Source organism: Tupaia chinensis, unplaced genomic scaffold, assembly GCF_000334495.1.
Source record: "Tupaia chinensis unplaced genomic scaffold, TupChi_1.0 Scaffold000199_1, whole genome shotgun sequence".
Classification (NCBI taxonomy): domain Eukaryota; kingdom Metazoa; phylum Chordata; class Mammalia; order Scandentia; family Tupaiidae; genus Tupaia; species Tupaia belangeri.
Window position 1 is genome coordinate 3,910,722 of NW_006159674.1, and position 21,492 is coordinate 3,932,213.

Here is a 21,492-nt window from a genome sequence, read left to right on the forward strand (position 1 = left end):
GAAAGGAAATCTGGGGAAAAAATAGAGAAGACACTTGTGGGAACCAGATATGGTTTATTACCTGTTGATGAGGATGTGTATAGTGTTCTCAACTGGACTGGACTGAGGTATGTACATTGCTGGGTAGTCTCTTTATGATCTAAATGATGTATAGTGATAGATTGTATGAATAATAAATACATAAATAAATAAATAAATAAATAAATATTTTTTGAAAAAACTACATACAAAAACAAACACTGAAAAAAAAAAGTGACTGGATTCCATGTGGCTGATTGCACTGTTGGGGTTCCAGAGATAGTGGCTTGAAAAACACGCTAGGCACATGATGTGCATGTATGCCAAAAATCTCAAGAGATGAATGGAGGAGAAAGGATTGTGGTGTGATCATCTCAACTGGGAGGGGGGCTCCTTTTTCACTTTCCCTCCCTCTCTGTCTCTCTGGTGAGTGCACATGCCCTATAGCAAATTAACAGTAACAATAAAAAAAAAATGAGGTGCCCAGGGTGAGCCTTCATGAGGAGGTGACATTTCAGTAAACACCTCAAAGAAGGGCGGGAACTAATATGCTGCTACCTGGGGAAGAACACGACGGAGGAAGACCTAGTGCAATGGCCCTGGAGTAGGAGTTTGCCATGTTTCTTGAGGGAAGGGGCCACGTTGCTGGAGCAGAGCGATGGGAGGAGAACAACTGAAGATGAACTCCCAGCAGCCGTGCTGGGCAGAAGGAGAGGGCCTCACAGGGTGTGGCTTTGACATTGGGTGAGCTGGCAGATTATCAGAAATTTTGAACAAATTACATGATATAATTTATGTTGTAACAGGATCACTCCATTGCTGTAATGAGAACTGACAAAACTAGCAGGGGAAGGAAGTTGGAGGTCAGGGGAGAAAGGCAGAAAAAAAGGAGAGGACCAGTAAAGAGGTAATCACCCCAATTAAAAGGACTTTGCTTGGCCTGGGGTGGGGGAGGGTATGTACAGGTGGCAGGTGACTGCATTCTGAATATATGTTGAAGGCAGAGACAAGGACCAGATGTGAGATGTGACCAAGAAGAGTCAAGAGTGACTTAACTCTGGCCGGAGCAATGCTTTCACTTCTGTTCCTGGAACTGACACCTCTAGTTCAGTACTGGAAACACTGAATTATAATGATGTATGTTACTGTCTCCCCACTACATGGAGCTCATTTACAGGGATGAACTTAGGCTTAAAATAAGTCAGATAAGGGATCAGTTGGGTTTTAATAAGGAATGAAAATAGCATAGGAGCCATTATATTTCTTTAGCCAAAAAGGGGGGGAAAAAAAAGAAAGAAAGAAAAAGAAAGGATTGGCAGGTGACGTAATGGTTACATCGCTGGACTCCCATATAATCAACCACAGTTCGAGTCCTGGACTCAGAGGCTTAAATCTCATACCAGGCACATGTGCATGCATGTCCAACATCCCAAGAGAAGACTAGAGAAGGGACTGTATTGTGACCACTGTCCCTGGGGGGTGATTTCTTGCTTTCTGTCTTTCTGGTGAGCACATGTGTCCTATAGCAAAAATCTCTCTAAAAAATAAATAAATAAATAAAGGAAGCCTTACATTTCACAAACTACTTTTTCCCCCCTTGCTAGAGTGCACATGTGTTCACGAGAGAGAGACAGAGACAGAAAGAGAGGGAGAGGAGAAAGCACCCTTCTTGGGGAATGGTCATGTTATCATTCCTTCTCCAGCTCTCCCTCCTTTTGGAATTTGGAACATACATACACATGTGTCCAGTGTGTTTTTCAAGCCACTAGGTCTAGGACTTAAACTGTGTGACTGGCCATGTGTGATTTGACTGCCTTAAACATCAGGCCAGAGGGCTGGCCTAATCATCTTTTAAAAAAACACACACGGGACTATACAGCTGGTACTGAGAGAAACCAGATTCCACATGGCCAACCACGTGGTTTGAGTTCCAGCCCTGGTAGGTTGAAAAATACTCTGGGGGAGAGGGAGGAAGGGCAGTAGGTGGTGTGGTGGTTAAGGCACTAGACTCCCACATGGCTGACTGTGGTTCAAATCTTGAACTTGGCATCTTGAAACCCATGCCAGGCATGTGTGCGTGCATGTCCCAAATCCCAAGAGAACGGAGGAGAAGGCACTGTGGCATGGCATGGCCATCCCTGGGGTGGGGGGGGAGGGTGTGATTTCCTACTTTAATTTTGTCTCTTTGGCTAGTGCATGTACGCTATAGCGGAAAAAAAAAAAAAGAAAAAGAAAAAAAAAAAAACTCTCCAAAAAATCAAAGAAAAATACTCTGGATATATGTTCACATGTGCCCCAAATCCCAGCAGGATGGAGAAATGAAGGAAAAAGGATTGAGGTGCCAGCATGCCCTATGGAGAGTCCATTTTCCCTCTCCGTGTCTCTCCCTGGATAGTGCATGCACCCTCTGACATATTAACACACATATACACACAATGCACACACAAAACAAACAAAAGAAAACACTAAAAAGAGAGTTGAGGTAATAAATTTTAAAAAGAGCTCATGAATTTGATTTATCCTTCTGCACCTCAGAACTTTGTCCTTCTGACTCTACGCCCTGTACTCAGAGCACAGGTGTTTTAGGGGAAGAATAAAGTGGTGGGATAATTTTGGCAATTTAATGATGGCCTAAATTAAAATTTGCTGGTAGGATTGTTGCTAAAATTCACTATGAAGAATATCTGTGAAAGTGCTCTACAAACCATAAAGTACCAATTATTGTCTGACAAATATGATTATGGGTTCATAAATCACCAAGGATGTATCTTGCATGTTATAGCTAATAAGAATGGCAGAGCATTTCCTCAAGAGATCTTTTCCTTTGGTTTTTATCAGCTCTGTCTTTTATTGATACGGGAATGCTGACAGGTAGGTAGTAGAATTATCTACTAATGACACTGCAGAATCACTCAACAGTCTCTTTCTAGCACATGATTTAAAAGAGAAAATGTATGGGTTGTAATATATTACTTTGCTAGAAAGTTCTGTATAAATACACCACAAACTGTTGTTTCTTCTTCCATGATGAAAAGTCAACATACTTGGCTAAATTTGACCCAACTTGTACAATTTGCAGTTGCTAAGTTGTAACAGGAAAAAATAAAATGAAAAAAAGGCAGAATGTGAGACATTACTAATGTATTGAATGTGAATATTCAATATTCTCAGTGGTCTCATTATTCATCATCCATTTTTGTAAGAGGTTTTTGTCTCAGGGCATGTGTGCTTGCTAGAGAGAAAGAGAAAGAGAGAGATAGTGAGAGGGAAAGTGAGAAATCTTCTCTCCCCTCCCCGTGCCCTGGGAGGATGGCTACGCCGCAATCTCTTCTCATCCATTCTCCTCCCAAGATCTTGGGCACACATGCACACATATCCGACGGGATTTTGAAACCACTGGGCCTGGGACTCAAACTGCAGTCTGCCATGTGCAAGTCCAGCGACGTAACTGCTACACCATCTGCTGGTCCCACATTATTGTTTGTTCAGTGGCCTCTCTTGGGCCCATCAATATTGTTTTTCTGGCAGACTCACAAAAGACCATCTTTCCTAGCCCCATGACCATGCTGCCCCATGGTGCTTGGGCAGTACCAAAATTCTTCCAGGTCCTGGGACATGGTGAGCCTCACTCATCAGTCGGCCTGTTGCTATCTCATTTGGAACTCTTTCTTCTAAGGGCAGGGCTGAAGCAGGCACAGGAATCCCAGCTTTTCTGATGATTTTTCTTCTGGCTAGGTTGCATATGTGCTAGTTCAGAGCAGGAAGGACTGTCGGGACAGCAGGCTGTAGGTGGCACAGAGCATGGTACAGACAAGTCTTCTGTGTGCCCGATGACTCAGCTTCACTACTGTGCTACGACTGAGTACATTAGTATAGGATTTATAAATTTGCACCAGATTTAATTTTTTGAATTATTTGTGTGCATTTAGTGTAACATATTTTTGTTTGTTTCAGATGAGAAAATAATAGTGATAATCTACCTTCAATTGTTCTACTTAATGCTCCCATCTTTGGACAAATATGTATGTGTGCGTGTGTGTATGTATATATACATAAATATCTATTTTAGTAGATTGATTTTAATCTCTCCCTATGTACACATGCATGTAAAATTATATTCAATAATTATTTTTATAAAGATACTGGAAATGATACTCAGAGGAGAAATGAACTATAATTGGAAAAGCATTATTACTAATACAAAGTAATTCTCAGTTTTAGAATTCAAATGAGGCATTATCAGACTCATTCAAATAGGGCATTTCAAAGAAAATTTATAAATCCAAAAAACTGGGAAGAAAATGGGAGACTTATGGGTGTGGTTGAGTGTACCTCCTTCCATTTTTTTTCCTGGCCTCACAGTTCATCTTTCTACTTGCTAATTCATTAAGGTGAGGCCAACCTCCAGTGTTTCCCATTTCATCACCTTACTGGTGTATCATTTATTGATCTTTTAATTTTTTTTTTTTTTAGAAAGAATGTTGCTATAGGGCACGGGCACTCACTGGAGAGACTGAGAGACAAAGTCAGAAATCTCCCCCAGGAAGAATGGCCACATCACGATCCCTTTTCCTCCATTCTCCTTCTCAGGATCTTGGGCACACATGCACATGCGTCTGGCATGAGATTTAAGCTACCGGATCCAAGACTTGAACTGTGGTTGACTATGTGAAACTCCAGTGACATAACCAGTACGCCACCTGCTGGTCTCTCATTTGTTATTTTATTTATTTATTTTTTTGGAGAGGTTTTTCCTATAGGGCGTGTGTGCTCTCCAGAAAGACAGAGAGATGCAGAGAGACAGAAAGAGAGAAATCAATCCCCAGGGGGGATGGTGATGCCGCATTCCCTTCTCCTCCATTCTCCTCTCGGGATCTTTGGCACACACGCACACACACCCAGCGTGAGTTTAAGCCACCGGGTCCAGGACTTGAACTGCAGTCAACTACATGGGAGTCCAGTGACATAGCCATTACACTAACTGCTGGTCCCTCATTTGTTATTCTTAACATCATTTGTTAGTCTAACAATAAAAGAGCACATCAAAATTCAATGTAAGTAAAATAATGGAGTTTTTTAATAAGGAAATTTCTTTGTCAGTGCCTTAGGAGACCTTGATATATCTGAGACTGACGGACAGATTTGCTTATTCTTTTATGTAACATTTGTTAAGCTCCTACACTGTACCAGGCCCAGGCATTGGGGATATAGAACAGAAAGACAAAAATCTCTGTACGAAAGATACTAGAGATAATAGGATAAGGAGAATGAGAGAACATGAAGAAGCGAATTTTCATACAATGCTAGAACAGAGATTTGCAACGGTGTTCTCTGGGAACGTAAAGGAGAGAACACAGTTCAGTTGGGTTCTGAAGGTGAGAGGGATAGTGGGAAGAGTGTAGAGAGGACTTCTGGGAGTATGTGACACTTGTTCTCATTCTTAGAATATCAGCAGTAATTAGCTTAAGAATAGGTAGGTTGGGTGTATAGTATCTACGTGGATATGATGTATGTTTGTGAACCTAGAAGCAACAGAGAACAGAGAACTATAAATATTTTATGCTGGAAGGGAGATATTCAGCTAGCAATACAGGATGGGGGCTCAATCCAGAGAATCAAACGAGAGTGCAGTCTAACACTAGGTGTAGCTACCAACCCAAGTGAGAGGACATGTGATCAGTCAATGTTGCATCCATGTCCCAGCCAGGGTAACTGCGTACAAAATGGAGGCCACCTGCATCCTCCCAGAGGTTACCACCAGTCTCTAACTCTAGAATGAACCACCTACAAAAGACAAAACTGTTATTATTTGATGGAGAAACAGAAAACTTTCATAGCACTTGGTGTTCTCTACTGGGTTATTCTAAGGTACCATAGGAAATATATCTTTTTGGGAAAAGGTACAAATATAACCAAAGTCAAAAAAGCAGGTCACTTGGTCAGAATATGATCCACTGAGCTGATGGCTCTATCTCCAGGGGAGAAAAGGGAACCAGCATGATTTTGTGTGGCGATCTGACAACAGCTCATCATTAGCTTTGAAATTCTATAATAGCCCATTTCCCTTATTCAGCTATTTAGGATCTAGTTTCATTTTTGTTTCTAAGTACATAAACAAAAAATTTATGTTTTTAATGAGAACTAACTTAAAGCTCTGTAGATAACTAAAACATATAGTCTACCATATAAACTTTCCCTCACATATCACAGACTACTTTGTCAGTAAAGATACTTCTCTTTTAAAAGTTTTGAGATATAATTGAAATACACTTAAGCTTTACCTAGTTAATGTGTTTAATCTGATTAGTTTTTAATTGTGTTTTATTACATTTAATCACTGTAGATCTTTAGCATACACAATGAATTGTCCCAGCATGAATACATTGTATATTAGTTCAGTCAAAGATATAATATGATTAGTTTTGATATGTAAATATTTCTCCTAAACCAACATCACAATGAAAATAAACATTTCCATCACACCCAAAACTTCCTATGTGTCTTTGTAATTCATTGCTTTCCTCCATCCTCTTCTCTGGGCAACCAATCATCCACTTCCTGTCACTGTAGGTTAGACTGCATTTTCTTTTTTGGAGGAGAGGTTTTTGCTATAGGGCACGTGTGCTCACCAGAAAAACAGGGAGAGACAGAGAGACAGAAAGTGAGCAATCACCTCCCCAGGTGGGGACGGCTATGCCGCAATCCCTTCTTCATTCTCCTCCTGGGATCTTGGGCACGCACACACACGCGCCTGGCATGAGTCCAAGTCACTGGGTCCAGGACTTTAACTGCAGTCGACTACATGGGAGTCCAGCGACATAGCCATTACGCCAAACTGCTGGTCCCTAGACTGCAGGAGTCCAGCGTTCACAGAAATGGAGTCACATGGTATACATTTTTCTTTTTCTTTTTTCTTTTTTTTTGGCTTGGTATCCCTCACTCAAAATCGTTCTCTTTAGAATCTTCAAGGATTCTTCCTTTTGGCTGAGGTTTGGTCAACAGTACAGCACTGTAGTAATTCCATGACAGCGCTGACTCAAGTGTGGCCTGAGGACCACCTACTTCATAAATACCTAAGTACTGGCTGAAACTGGCTGATTCACATCTCCCCTGAACAATTTCCTCTGAATAACCACTACGCTTAGCCATATTCAAGTATGGAGCTGCCAGTTTTAGTCTAATTTCTTAGGGTACAATTATTCCTATCCCTTGGCCTAAATAGTTGCTCTTCCTATATCTTTTTATTTTGTTCTATAACTTTAGTGATTTTTGGTTGTCTTTATTACAGTAGCACCCAGGATAGAATATCTTTTTTTTTTGAGAGGTTTTCTCTATAGGGCGCGTGCACTCGCCAGACAGACATAGAGAGACATAGAGACAGAAAGCGAGAAATCACCCCCCAGGGGGATGGTCACGCCGCAATCCCTTCTCCTCCATTCTCCTCTCGGGATCTTGGGCAGGCATGCACACGCGCCCGGCATGAGTTCTAAGCCACCAGGTCTGGGATGTGAACCACAGTCGACTACGTGGGAGTCCAGCGACATAACCATTACGCTAACTGCTGGTTCCCCATGATAGAATATCTTTAGGACACAGGTTGTAAGAACTTTCCTAGACCCTTGGTACCAGATGTAAAAGGGTGTTTTGGATTACTTTCCTGTATGGTGCATGCATTTCTAACTTTCTTCCCTTTGCTACTTTGCTACCCATTTATAAAGTCCAACCTCAGGGCCAGGACTTGGGTGAGGAGAATGAAGCCCTTGCCTCATGTGCAAAACGTAAGGTGGCACCAAATCAGGAATCCATAATAATAATAATTTAAAAAAAAATCTATTTATTTATTGAAAAATTTGCTATAGGGCACATGCACTTGTCTGGGAGAGAGAGAAAGAAAGAAAATGAGAAAGCATCCCCCCAAGGGAAGGATGGCTATGCCTCAATCTCTTCTCCATTCTTATCTTGAGATTTGGAGCACTCACACACACATGCCCAGTGTATTTTTCAAGCCACTGGGTTTGGGACTTGAGGCATGCAGTTGCATGTGGGATCCAGCCACCCTAACCACCGTGCCATCTGGTTGACCCCCATGAATCATAATTTTTAAGAAATCAACTTTAAGATAAAAAAAATCCAGGATAAACCAAATAAGAAATTTAAGAAAAGTCTGGATTATTTACAGTGCCACACTGAGTGCAAAGCAGAAGAACTAGTAAGAGTGCTACTGTCTTTTAAAGATTATTATTATTTACATTTTTTTGCCTAGGATGAGTGACTCACTTGCCTTGCCTACTCGTTGCCCTGGTCTACCTCCACTTGATATGTTTTACTGTATGACAGGCCAATTGCCATCCCCAAATCATCATTAGAATGATCCTTCTGACAGTAAGAGCTAACTCACAATACTCTGTCTAGCTACTTTCATTGTTTCTTACTTTTCCCTTTATCATTAACCACACGCACAGCCAATCCCAGGCAAAGACACAAAACTGCTCGTCCGTAGTCCGGAATTTTTTAAAGGGCCTCAACAGAGCATTCAAAATAGGATGTGTTCATGCCATATCTGATTACAGTTGCCTTCAATGGGAAACCAGACCCAGCTTTTCTAAACAGACACATAGAAACCATAGCTCTGATGAACACTACTATTTATAACCCATACTGTTCCTCTCAGAGGAGGTAACAATATTTGAGAAAAATCAATGTGTAAGATAAACTATATAGTAAATGGGTTCTAACCAGACTGAAAATATGCCCAGAAACTTCTGGGGGGAAAGAGGAAGGACAGGGATTCTAAATGTTTGAGTTAAATATTTTTGGGGAAAAATGTGCCAAATAAATTAGTCAAGATTTCCACTCAGCGTCAGAAGCTTGCTTGACTATATCATTTTTACTGAAAGTGAAAGGGCTCATATTTAGCTACTTACAGCTATTGTGTCGTTGGAAAAGTCATGATGTAGTTTTCTATGCAAAAACACATCATGACTTTTCCGATGACCCAATGTTTGCTGTGCATTAAAGAATTTAGAGAGGCACTAGAATATTAGAGCTGGTGATGGATGGTGAATGCTGGTCTTAACGTCCACACAGGACAGTGTTAAGATGTAGACTGTTCTGGGAGGACGCTGAAAGCAAGTCTGCCATCAATCGTCACCATCATCAGCCCATAAGAGCAAGGCCGTATGAGAGGATGTGGGTTTTGGGGTCAGACAGACCTAAGAAAAGTACAGCTCCCCTCTGTCCTAGCTGTTGAGCTCAGCCCCCTTCCGTGCCTGTCTCCTCAACTCTGACAGGAGCTGACTTTGCAGGGTCAAAAATGTACCACATGAATGAAGCAGGGTGGGCTAGGTAGGGCCCCTTGCACGGGTTGGTACTTGAGCACCCTGATGAAACCATAGCTGCTGGTACTACCGCCTTCAGCCCCAGAAGCTTCACTCAGTGTCTGATGGTTGTATGATCCTGAGACAGATCAATGGAGGAGGTTTTCAAGGGAAGGAAACAATAAAATCTGATTATTTACACGTGATGTGACTAGAGGAGAGGGCCGAAGGGCCTAGGCATCCTGTTGAAGGCAGAGCTCACCCCCTCAGTCTCCTTTTTCAGGCCCAGGGATTAAATGTAAACCTTACATTCTCAGAAGAGGCCAGGAAAATAAACTCTTTTGAGTTGAGTGATGTTCCTTTAAGAAGAGGCTCATTCCTTGCCAAAAATGAGCAGCTGATCATGGTCACAGTTACTATGTACAGTTTTGTTCTTGACATTTTAAAAGATCCAGAAAAGAGCTTCAAAAGTTCATCCAAAAGTGGATAGAAAGTAGGAGGGGGAAAGAAAGGCTACAAGAGTTGGCTCGCTCACTCCAGAGGAGAAAGGGCCTGACAGATCTCGGATGCCTGAAGCGTCACCAGCTGAAGCTACACTGCTCTCTCTCATCCCCCTCGCATAGGAGGACTCTTATCAGACTTTTCTTTAGGTGGATCATTTCCCTTCCTGAAGAAAGGGGTTAACCAGATGACCTCTTGAGGTCTCTTCTAGTTCTCAGCTTTCATACAAGTAGCAAAAGCAAACAGAAACCAAGCTCCTCAGTATGAGGCGGCTTTCAGTCACGTGCTATTTAAAATGAGGTTGAGGTAGTGTGTCCCTGTGGACAGAGTGAGAGCCAGGAAGGACGCAGGAAGAGCTGGGTTTGAATCTGCCTCTGACACTCACTTCTAGGCAAGTAAAAGAACCTCAACTCTTCCCTTATTTGTGGCTGAGAAATCATTCCTGCCCTCTAGGGGTCCTGAAAGGAAAGGAAAGTTCCTCCTCTGCTGACTGACACATAGTAGGCCTTTGAGAAACTGGAACTATTATTCTAGTTGACCAAAAAAAATAGGTTCAATAGTTGCCTTTAAATCTTGAAGAAAAGCAAGGTCATTCTGGTTATAGTTATACCTAGCTAGGAAAACTGTAAATTTCAGTTGGGGAACCTCCTATATTTGACACTCCCTTGACCCACACTCTGCACACTAGAGCTTGTCTATGGCAAGGAATGTTTGACGGGACAACTTATTAACCATTTTTATTCTAAGAAGCAGAGGAAACTGAAGGCAAGGCTTAAGGCATCTTGGTAGGAATCTAGTTTCTCTTACTGTCACCACAGAATTGATTTAATTAGTTAAAATGGGTTCCAAATATATTTCTCAATACAATGTATATACTCCACATGGTTCAGAGTTTATATCTGTGTGCATCCCACTGACTTGCAATTCATCCCAAGTACAGTGAAAACATCAGTCAAAAAACAGGTTTGCAAACCGAACTGAAATTGCAATTAGGATTTTTCTACTTTACGAATGACATAACGCTAAAAAATGGAAGTCATTGAGAGGTCAGAGAGATCTCTTAGAGCAATAAACTTCACTGGTCAGAGCCTCATACTCAAAAAAAGAACTCCTGCAGCTATCAGACATTTCCAGAAATGGTAGGTTTTGGTGTGACATCAATGCAGTATTACATATTTACAGAAAGATGGAGTCCAGGGCAGAGTAGCTCTGGGTTTTGTTCTTTACGAGAGGTGAGTTCTGTGACAGGATGCCTGGAGGCTGTGGAGAACTTGAAAAGACAGAGGAAATGCAAGGTACAGGCACGTGTGCAAGCAAAGTGAGGCCCCGAGGAGGACGTGGTCAGAACCATGGGGATGTTTCCTGAGCCCCTGTGTTGTGCAGAGAGCCAAACTTGGCTCGGAGAGCACTTCCTGTTTCCAACAAAGGGGGAACAGGTTGCAGCTGATAGAACATTACAGACAAGAGAACAGAACAATGTACTTTGAACTGATGCAGTCACAGGAAAGAGTAGCTTATTTTTGTTGGGAGTGAACAGACTCAAGCATGACAAGTTGTAAAATGACTCCAGCTACCTCAGGGAGCTGGACAAGGCTTGGTGTAGAGCTACGAAGGCTATCATGCCATTAAATAAATCCTAAGCAGACATCTCGCATTATGATGAAGCAGCCCTTCTATTACCACAGTTCACATTTCACACCGTGGAGCCATGTTAACGTTCACTGTTTCAAATGCATAAATTTCAGCTGCCAACAAACACGGCACTGTTCAAATCATCGATAAATTCTCAACTCACATATGCCAGGAAGCTCATCTTCAGGCCCATCATGTTCACAACACCTTTTCAGAAGCAGGAGTACAAAAAGTCCTTCGAAATCTATCCCAGCTACCCTTACCTTACTTAAAGTCATCATTTTTAAATGATGACATTTACTTTAAACCACCGGTATTATAAACCTGATTGCATAGTGCTTACAAGCAGGTTCATTTATTATTAGTATTTTATTTGTAGAACAATGGATTTAAGAAAAGTTGAAATAGCAATTAAAAGAGCAATCAAGAATATCTGGAACAAAAAAAAAACTCAAGACATTCAAGAAGAAAAGTATCTATAATGTTGGTTATTAAGTTCAAAAGTTCTTGTTAACAAGGGGGCATTAAAATCATGTTTTACTTCCATTCTTTCTGAGTCTCCTTGAACACATTGCTCTAAATTGCAGATTCCTTCAGTGTGTGGACTGCTTCTTAAGAACAGTGCAAACTCTCTCAGCCGTTTATTCAGTAATTTAAACTACTTGGATAAATGACAATAAAAGTTTGTTTAGAGAGTTACTGACTCAAAGAAATAGAGCACTTTGAAATTGAGCTTATTTCAATACCAAGGAGTAATTCATAGGCTTGGAGTAGCTAATTAATCCAATCCTTTCAATCCGGTCAGGTAGTATGATTTTGGATGTTAAGAAGGGACACCTAAGCCATACCTAAATTCTAAACTTAGCATATATTCACTTACAATTAGGTGGTTAAAAAAAAAAAAAAAAAGCCAAAACAAAACCAAACCAAAAAAACTGCCTTTCCAAATCTTTTTTTTTTTGGAGAGGTTTTTGCCATAGGGAGCGTGCGCTCGCCAGAAAGACAGAGAGAGACAGAGAGACAGAAAGCGAGAAATCACCCCCCAGGGGGATGGCCCTGCTGCAATCCCCTCTCTCCATTCTCCTCTTGAGATCTTGGGCATGCACGCACACACGCCTGGCGTGCGTTTAAGCCACCAGGTCTGGGATTCGAACCACGGTCAACTATGTGGGAGTCCAGAGACGTAGCCATTAAACTAACTGCTGGCCCCACCTTTCCAAATCTTAACAGCTATAACTCATTTACTGGGTGAGACTTAAAGTGATAGTGATAGAAGATGCTAAATATTTCAAAGCACTTTGACCATGTTCCTACCCTACCCATATTAGTGTTTTTCTAGATCAATCTTCCCTTAATTGGATTTCACCTCTTCTCCTTTTTTTTTTTTTTTGGTTTAAATGAAAAATAGACGCTAGTGCTTTAGTTCATTTTGGAAATATGCCTCGTGAAGAACTTCAGAGATATTTTTCTTTCTTTTAAAAAATGACCTTCAAATAAAAATAACGGACTTTTCAGATAACACGAAGCCCAAAGTAAATAACATCGGACTGCTAATATGGCCATGAAAAGACCAAAGAGACCTTCCAAAGTAGAGTCAAGTGCTAACATAATTGAAAGTCTTCTAATAAAAGGCAAGTGAAGTATCACTCAGGAAAACAGCAATCGGAGAAGCCTAAGGCTGGAGGACGTGGCTGAATCTTGCCTAGTACAATCCAGCTTAACTAGCACCAGTTATTTCAAACCTGAGGAGTAAGGCAGACTGCTTTACTTGCTGTCAGGAAACAATACGTTTTCTTTTCTTTTCTTTTCTTAGACAGTAGAGAACCCAACATATTTCAAGGCCATGGGATGTGGTGTTTGTTGATTTGTGAGCCAACTGCTAGTTCTGAAAAGATATCGTTCTCCAGCTCCACCACACCAGCCTAATCTTGGTTTACCTGCCATATGCAAAACGCCTGTCTTTGTGATGATCACCAAAAGTATCCCAAAGCCTGAGAGAAACGCTCACTTCATCAACCACATCTCGGGAGCGCTCCAAGACCTGCAGGAGAGAGAAAGGGTCTGTTCAGTGTTGGTCAGAGGCTCCCATGAGAAGAGTGTCTGAGATCGCCCCTCTCAATGACCCTTATGCACTTACTCTGAGTTTCCTTATTACACCCGACTGGAATAAGCTAAGTCCTAATTCTCTTTCTAGAATTACATGAAAGCAAATCCTCATTCAAGATACTCTAACCATACCGTCAAGTTTGCATTTGCTTTTGTTTTCTCTTGTGGCGCTACAATGTTTAGTTTTTTGTTTGTTTGTTCATTCGTTTTGTTTTTAAATGTTAGCATGCACATAAGAGAGAGAGAAGAAAAAATTAAGAGAGAAAGAAGCACCCTGAACAAGGTCTTATCACATCATGATTCCTTTTGCTCAGTCCACAAGAGCCTCAGGATTCTGGGCATGTGTGCATGCTTGGTGTGTTTTCAGGCCAACCCAGGGATATGAACCCGTGGTCACTCATTTGGGTTCCAGCACTAGCAGTCTAATGCTCTACAGATTATGCCTCTAGACTAGGCCTTAGTTTTGTTTTAAATGTGTAGTTTACCTGCCTTCCCCTTCCCTTTCTTAAAATCAGGCTAGCAAACAGCAACAATATACCCTAAGGTTTCTAAAGAAACCACATGCATCTTACCTCCTGGCAGACACGGTACTGGTCAATTGCCCACACGGTTGGTACATGGGTGGCCAGGAGCTGGTACTGCGTCAGCGTGGTGTTACATGCTCTGGCACAGATCAAGCGTGTCTTCCCCACAGCGTTGTCACCCACGACCACACACTTGATGGTTTCGACGTTGGGTCTTTCGTAGTCCATGTCAGTGTCCATTTATAAAGCTCTGTAAGAAGAGAGTGGCTGCCACATTAAAGACACTTAGGCTTTCCAGAGCAATCCATGATATGAGGGGTTCGGTCCTTTGTCCAGTCACTTCTTTGGAGGTGCCCAAGTACAGACAAGGAGTCTAACTGAAACTCGAGTTTTCTTTTTATATCTCACACAAGTATAAAAACACCGGCTTGTTATTTTGACCCCAAAGGGTTTATTCTGGTTAACATGTTATTTTCTCCTCGGTTTTCTCTAAACATAACTTGCCTACTGGAGATCCATCCAGGAGCCGTCAGAACAGCCAGTGCACATTTATAGCACATGAGCTACTCCTGCTGACCTAACAGCAAGACGGGTCACCTGTACGGTTAACCTTAGACACTGGGGCATCAGCTGCCTTGGCAATACCAACATGCACCCCATTGCACCCTTCCAGTTATCTAATACCTGCTGTTGAAAAGCAACTTTTTATAGGGTCGAAACTATTATAGTGACTTAGAGGAGAATCAAAGTTCAAGCTGAAAGATGACCTGACTTTAAAGAACAGTAAATTGTAGATCTGAATTTTGATACGTTAACCAAATTAACTTACATTTATTCATATTGTTCAAATTCATAGGAAAGATATTCTTAGGAAGGCCCACTATAAAGCAAGATTAAAATAAATAAATAAATAAATACATATATATATATATATCTTCTGTAGGGGCCAGCAGATGGTGTAATGATTATATTGCTGGACTCCCACTATTTGACCATGGCTTGAGTCCTGGATCCAGTGGCTTAAAACTCATGCTGAGCACCTGTCTGTGCGTGCCCAAAATACTAAGTGGAGAATGGAGGAGAAGAGGTTGCGGTGTGGCCAGCTCCCCAGAGGGGGTTATTTCTGACTCTCCATGTCTGTGGTAAACACACATGCCTTACAGCAAAAATCTCTCTCTAAAAATAATAGATAGGGACCAGCAGTTAGCGAATGTCGCTGAACTCCCATGTAGTTGACCGCAGTTCAAGTCCTGGACCCGGTGGCTTAATCTCATGCCGGGCGTGTGTGCGTGCGTGTCCAAGATCCCAAGAGGAGAATGGAGGAGAAGGAATTGGGGAGTGGCCGTCAAAGCTGGGGGTTGATTTTCGCTTTCTGTCTCTCTCTCTCTCTCTCTGTCTCTCTGGTGAGTGCACACGCCCTGTAGCAAAAAACCTCTCAAAAAAATAAAAATAAAAAATAAAAATAATATATTTTTTTCTCTCAAAAAAATAAAAATAAAAAATAAAAAAAATATATTTTTTAAAAAAACCTATCTTTGTATTTTTAACCAAGAAATCTAGAGCATCTAGTAATGAATGATTTTCCTAAGAAGAGGAACTACTTTGGAATCTTCTTGTGACTATCAAAGGAAGTTTAAAGAGGCTTGCCGAGAATGGGGGCAACCTCCATTCCCCCAGGACAGGACTCTCCATCCCTCTCCCCATCACAAACGGGGAGCGGTCAGCTGGAGACCCACCCTGGATGATTAAAAGATTTTAATGAATTGTAATTGCCCTTCTGAGGAAGTCTGCTGTTAAGCTGAGAAAACTGGCTAGACAGTCCTTTTTAGAGTCAGTGATGATTTTAATGGCCACGGTAAAGAAACTGGTCAGACTGGAGCCCACATAACTGGGATTCGATAACTGTTTATGTAATTCAGTTGACTTGAGAAAAGTGATAGTTTGGGTAAAATGAGATGAAGGGCATAGATGGAGAGGTATAAGGAAGAATATTAAGAACACGTTTCCACAGGGCTATGTAAATGTGGAATCGTCTTGGAAGGTGAAGGGTATGGAACTGTCAACTGTAATGCCATCTTAGAAAGCGTTAAGCCCAAGGCTGGAGAATGATTTGGCAAGAATGGAGTGGAGTGATTCAAGGAACAGATGTGTGGTTAGGTCAGGATTTGATCTATGGTTCTTAAAATAGAAGATGCCTGCCCCCCACTAGCAAATGCTAATTCTGCATGTCTTGGGTTCAGAACGAAAGTCTTAAAAAACTTCTGATTCTGATGACCTAGGTGTGGCAATTCCTAAAATTAATCTCTTTTAAAAAACTTTGCTTTAAAATTCTGTGGTTTTATTAGTTCCCTGTGTAACATGACAAAAGAATGAATTTGGCTCTTATTTTTACATTTTTAATAGAGTTTTTTTTCTTTTTCTTTTTTTTTTTTTCTTTTTTTGCCATAGGGCACTTGTTGGAGAGACAGAGACACAGAAAGCAAGACATCACCCCCCCCACCCCAGGGGGAATGGCCACACTGCAATCTCTTCTCCTCCATTCTCCTCTTAGGATTTTGGGCACACATGCTCATGTGCTTGGCATGAGATTTAAGCCACCAGGTCCAGGGCTCGAACTGTGGTCCAGTGCGTGGGAGTCCAGCAATGTAGCCATTCCACCATCTGCTTGTCCAGAACTTGGCTCTTAAACACCCTACTGGGGATCATTTGGTGATATCTAGAGACATCACTGTTTGGCACAAATGGAAGGTTAGATTAGAAGCTGTTTCTGATGGGTAGAAGCCATAGATGCTACTGCTAAACATACTGTAAAGTACAGGACAATTCCCATGGCAAAGAATTGTCCAGCCTCAAAGGTCAGAGTGCTGAGTTGATAAATCCTGTGTGTGGGTATGTGTTTGAATTCTAGCTTGCCCACTTTGCAGTGACTTGACTTTGAACAAAAAGTTTGCACCTTCTGAGCCTCAGTCTCTTAATCTGTTAAATGGGATTTAGGATAATACCCACTTCTCGTGTTGTGAGGATGAAGCGAACTGATATTTTAAGTCCTTGATGCAGTATCTCACACCCTGGTGGCTTTAAATATTATAATCATGACAAAAACTGAGTTAGGCAGAAGGCCAGAATTAGATGCAATCTCTTAAACTTAATGACTGAAGTCTATAAAGGTCTACATTTTAGTAGAATTAATTAAGGGGTAACTCATTGAAAACTGAAGAGCATAAACACAGGGACAGAGAAGCAAAGAAGGCCACAAAGGTTTTGGGTAGAGAGGAGGTCGTGGTTAAACAAAAGGTAATAGAGTTGAAAGGCTATGTTGGAAAATGTTTTACAGGCATTTCCAGATTCCAGAATAAAAACGGTAACATTTCTTAACACTCTTTGACCAGTTTCTGGTCATATTGCTAAGGGGCAGTCTGAATCAGAAAAACAGGTTCTGTCTGGAATCTCACAACTCTGGAACCTGAGGTACATTACTTTGAGTGCCCTAAGTAATGAAAAAAACGTAATCTCTTAAGGGTGAATTTTAAACATCGTACAGAGTCTATTCTTATGTTTGGGGGCATATTTAGGCCTAGCAAAAACAGATAGGACACTAAAAATATAATTTTGAGAACCAGCAGATGGTGCAGCGGTTATGTCACCGTACTCCCTCATGGCCCACCGGCAGTTTGAGTCCCAGATCCGGTGACTTGAAACTCATGCTGGGTGCTGTGTGTGCATGCCCAAGATCCTGGGAAGAGAATGGAACTGTGTGTGCATGCCCAAAATCCCAGGGAAAGAATGTAGGAGAAAGGATTGTGGCGTGGCCATCCCCCGGGGAGTAATTTCTCACTTTCCCTCTCACTGAATCTGTCTCTCTCTGGCAAGTGCACATGCCCTAAGGCAAAAATCTCTTTCATATATATACACACACACGTATATACGTATACATATATGTGTGTACATATGCTATATACTATATATTGCTAGCTCTGACAGCAGCCCCCAAAGAGGAATTCCACAAATAATTTGAATCATGGCAGCACTTAGAGTGAGTAGCGGTATAGTTTTTATAGAAGATGACTTTCAGAGAGACAGAGCCCTACTAGTTTTATGTAAAGGCTATGATTGCAAACTATCATTACTTCCCTTATTTTAAGACACACTTCATGCATAGTCCTTAAAGAATTTCTGTGTCAAAGGTAAGAATAACACCATGGGTCTTCTAATCCCTCATGATCTTCAAGTTCAAAGTGACTGCCAGAGGTGCTGAACTTGTACAAAGGGTAAACACGTAAGAGAAAATAAAAGGCAGGCAGAATCAAATATTCATAGCCAGATCTCACTGTAGATATGGGAGTATTTTGTTCAATTTTTAGTACTGAAAATGTGGGGGCTGGCAGGTGGCATGGTGGTTAAGGCGTTAGACTCCCACATGGCCAACTGTGGTTTGGGTCTTGGACCTGGCGACTTGCTTTCTCAATTTCCCTCTCTCTCTCTGTCTCTCTTTTGAATGTGCATATCCTGCAGCAAATTTAAAAATAATCATAATAAAATTAAATAGGTAATTATTTAACCACAACAAAGAGTAAATAAATACTAAAAATCTTTTATTTGGGGTTAGAAATTTTGGGGCCGGCAGGTAGAGAGGTGATTAGGATGTTGGACTTTCATATGGCTGACCATAGTTTGAGTCTTGGACCTGGCAGCTTGCTTTCTCACTTTCTCTCTGTCTCTATCTCTTCCTGGTCATAAAAAAAAGTAATAATAATAAATCATATTAACTTAATTAGATAATTCTTAAAAAAGAAATTTCTTTTGTGGTAATTTTTTTTTTTTTTTTGACAGGGCCTTGTCACTGTCCTCCAACTTTGACCATCTATTTGGGAACTACAGGTGCACACCACAACCCCCAGCTCTTTTTAGACAGTCTCACTGTGTTGCCCAGGTCTGCCTTGAGCTCACGATCTTCGTGCCTCAGCCTCCCAAAAGGCTGGACTTACAGGGCATGCCACCATTGCTACCTTAGGTTGGACTGGGAACCGAACCTGGGCTTCCTGTGCAGTCCCAGCCTGAGGAGCACAGCATCCCAGCATCATGGATGCATACACCTCTAAGGATGGGCCCTTTTGTGGTCATTTACAAAGTATTTTAAGAATGTGAAGCCACAACCAAAGATGTAAACTCATGCTACACTTGCACTACTGTAAATCAGTTGTTCGTTTATTACACATAAATAAATAAACATTAAATTATGGTAGTAATTATAAAAATATGCAATTTTATTCTTCTCCACTTGTTATAGGCGCTAATTTATTCATATCTAGCACTCTTATGGTTGAGTGAGTTTTTTGGACCATCTGGATAATGACTATCTGGTTTTTGATTTTTATTTACCTAAAATGAGAGTGATAAATATTATTCATTTAACACTGTTAATAAATTTCACCACCATAAATCCTGCTCATCTATACGGATACCCTTTTGCCTGTAGGTACGTGCCTGAGGAGACAAGGAAGGTAGAAAGAAAAAGAACAGACATCAATAACCTGTTATTAGGGCAGCTTTGCCGTCTTCCTCAAAACCAACTTGGACTTCATTTTATTTTAATTAATTAATTAATTTTTATTCTAATGTATTTTAATAGTGAACTTACAGGAATAGCCACAGAAGACAGACCACATTAAAAACATGTACTTCCATGTAGACTTAGTTAGAAAAGTACAGTGAATGGATGGAATCTACTGTATGATCAAAATGCTACAAACACCATTTAGTCGCTGTCAATAAGAAATTTACTTGTTTTTAAAAAAATCCAGGGGAACCAGCAGTTAGCGTAATGGCTATGTCACTGGGCTCCCACATAGTCAACCGCAGTTCGCGTCCCAGACCCGGTGGCTTAGAACTCATGCCGGGCGCGTGTGTGTGTGTGCCCAAGATCCCGAGAGGAGAATGAAGGAGAAGGGATTGCGGTGTGACCATCCCCCCTGGGGGGGGTGATTTCTCACTTTCCGTCTCTGTCTCTCTCTGTCTGTCTGGCTAGCGCATGTGCCCTATAGCAAAAACCTCTCAAAAAAAAAAAAAAGAAAACAATCCAAATGCTGGCATTGCCCAGAAAAATTTAACAGGTTTATTTATAATCGCTATAAAGCTGAACTGCTGAAACTTGTTCACCAAAACATTCTAACTTGCATTAATGCTTTACATTTAATACTTCACAGAGTCCTCACATCCTGGATGCTGACAGTGGAAAATGCTACCTGAAGAATCTTACCTCCACACAGACTGGAAGTCAGAAGCGGCAAATGTATTTGAAAACTGGCGTGTGAACAAGACAACGTGGAGGTTGGGAAGCTAAATGTTTGGTGAAGTGACTCCAAGCAGGGCCACTGCTCTGGGTGCTGGGTGCCCACCACCCACAAGGCTGACTTGAAAAAGTGTGGTGATGATCTTCACAGTCTACAGGACCACCCTGTTGGTTCGCTTATTCCACACCTGTCCCGCTATTACTGCTGTCTTCTACTGGACTTCAGGCCATGCCTCCACATTCACTATAACTCAGGGGTCTCCTATCCACAGGATGGGCACCACACAGCCTCACCTCACAATTTCTTCCCTCCTTCAATGCCAGTGTTTACCACATGTTACTTGAGCCATTTGTCCTTTTGGACACAGGCTGGATATATTGCTGTCATCCAGAAACATTTATCTCTGGGATCTCAAATTTCAAAATTCCACCTTCAGAGCAAAATTCCTATCTTTACAGCCAGTGCTAGATGAAATAAGGCCACTGCAGTCAGTCCCATCAGGAGGTAGGATCTATTTCCTTTGCTCTTTAATTTGTACTAGCCCTTGTGACTGCTTGGCCCAAAAGTACGTGGTGGAGGTTGGGCTGGCTTGGTGGTGCGGCGCTACTACACTGCTCAAGTGAAGCTGGGTCCATACAGAAGATATAGGTTTGGTTGTCTGAGAGACTGCATGTGTCAGGTGTGCATGCCCATGATCCTAGCTGACTGCAAGACTGGGGATAGGGTGATCAGAACAATGGAACCCTACTGAGGATATCTGTCTTTTTCTGGCTTTCACTCTTACAGAAAACAAACAAACAAACATACACAAAAAAAACACAACTTAAAAAAAAATGATTGTGATGGAGGTGATGCTGTGTGAGACTGGAGTCCAGGCCTCTAGAGATCCTGCATTTCCACCTTCATGAGGTAGGAATTCTAACCTGAGGCTGCCATGTGAGAAAGCTGGTCTACCCAAGCAGAGGATGAGAATCCACCTAAGAGAACAATCTGGGGAAGCCATGCTGATGGCCATCACCAAATGCTAGATAATGAGAGGCCATCTTGAGTCTTCTAGCCAGGCTGAACAGCTGAAAGCAGTCTTATGAGTGATCCCAGGTGAAA

At 41.5% G+C, this 21,492-nt stretch overlaps 1 protein-coding gene across 6 annotated transcripts in view; it reads right to left on the reverse strand.

The window, feature by feature from the left end:
• The window catches only part of RHOBTB1 (Rho related BTB domain containing 1), a 146,038-nt gene that overhangs the window by 34,913 nt on the left and 89,633 nt on the right, over positions 1–21,492 (reverse strand). For all 6 annotated transcript variants that reach the window (XM_006147069.3, XM_006147074.3, XM_006147070.3 and 3 more), the window contains 2 exons: positions 14,147–14,348; positions 13,406–13,509 (listed from right to left, as the gene is read on the reverse strand). In XM_006147069.3, the coding sequence (XP_006147131.1) occupies positions 13,406–13,509; positions 14,147–14,338 (296 nt within the window). In that variant the 5' untranslated portion in view covers positions 14,339–14,348. The remainder of the gene's footprint in view (positions 1–13,405; positions 13,510–14,146; positions 14,349–21,492) is intronic.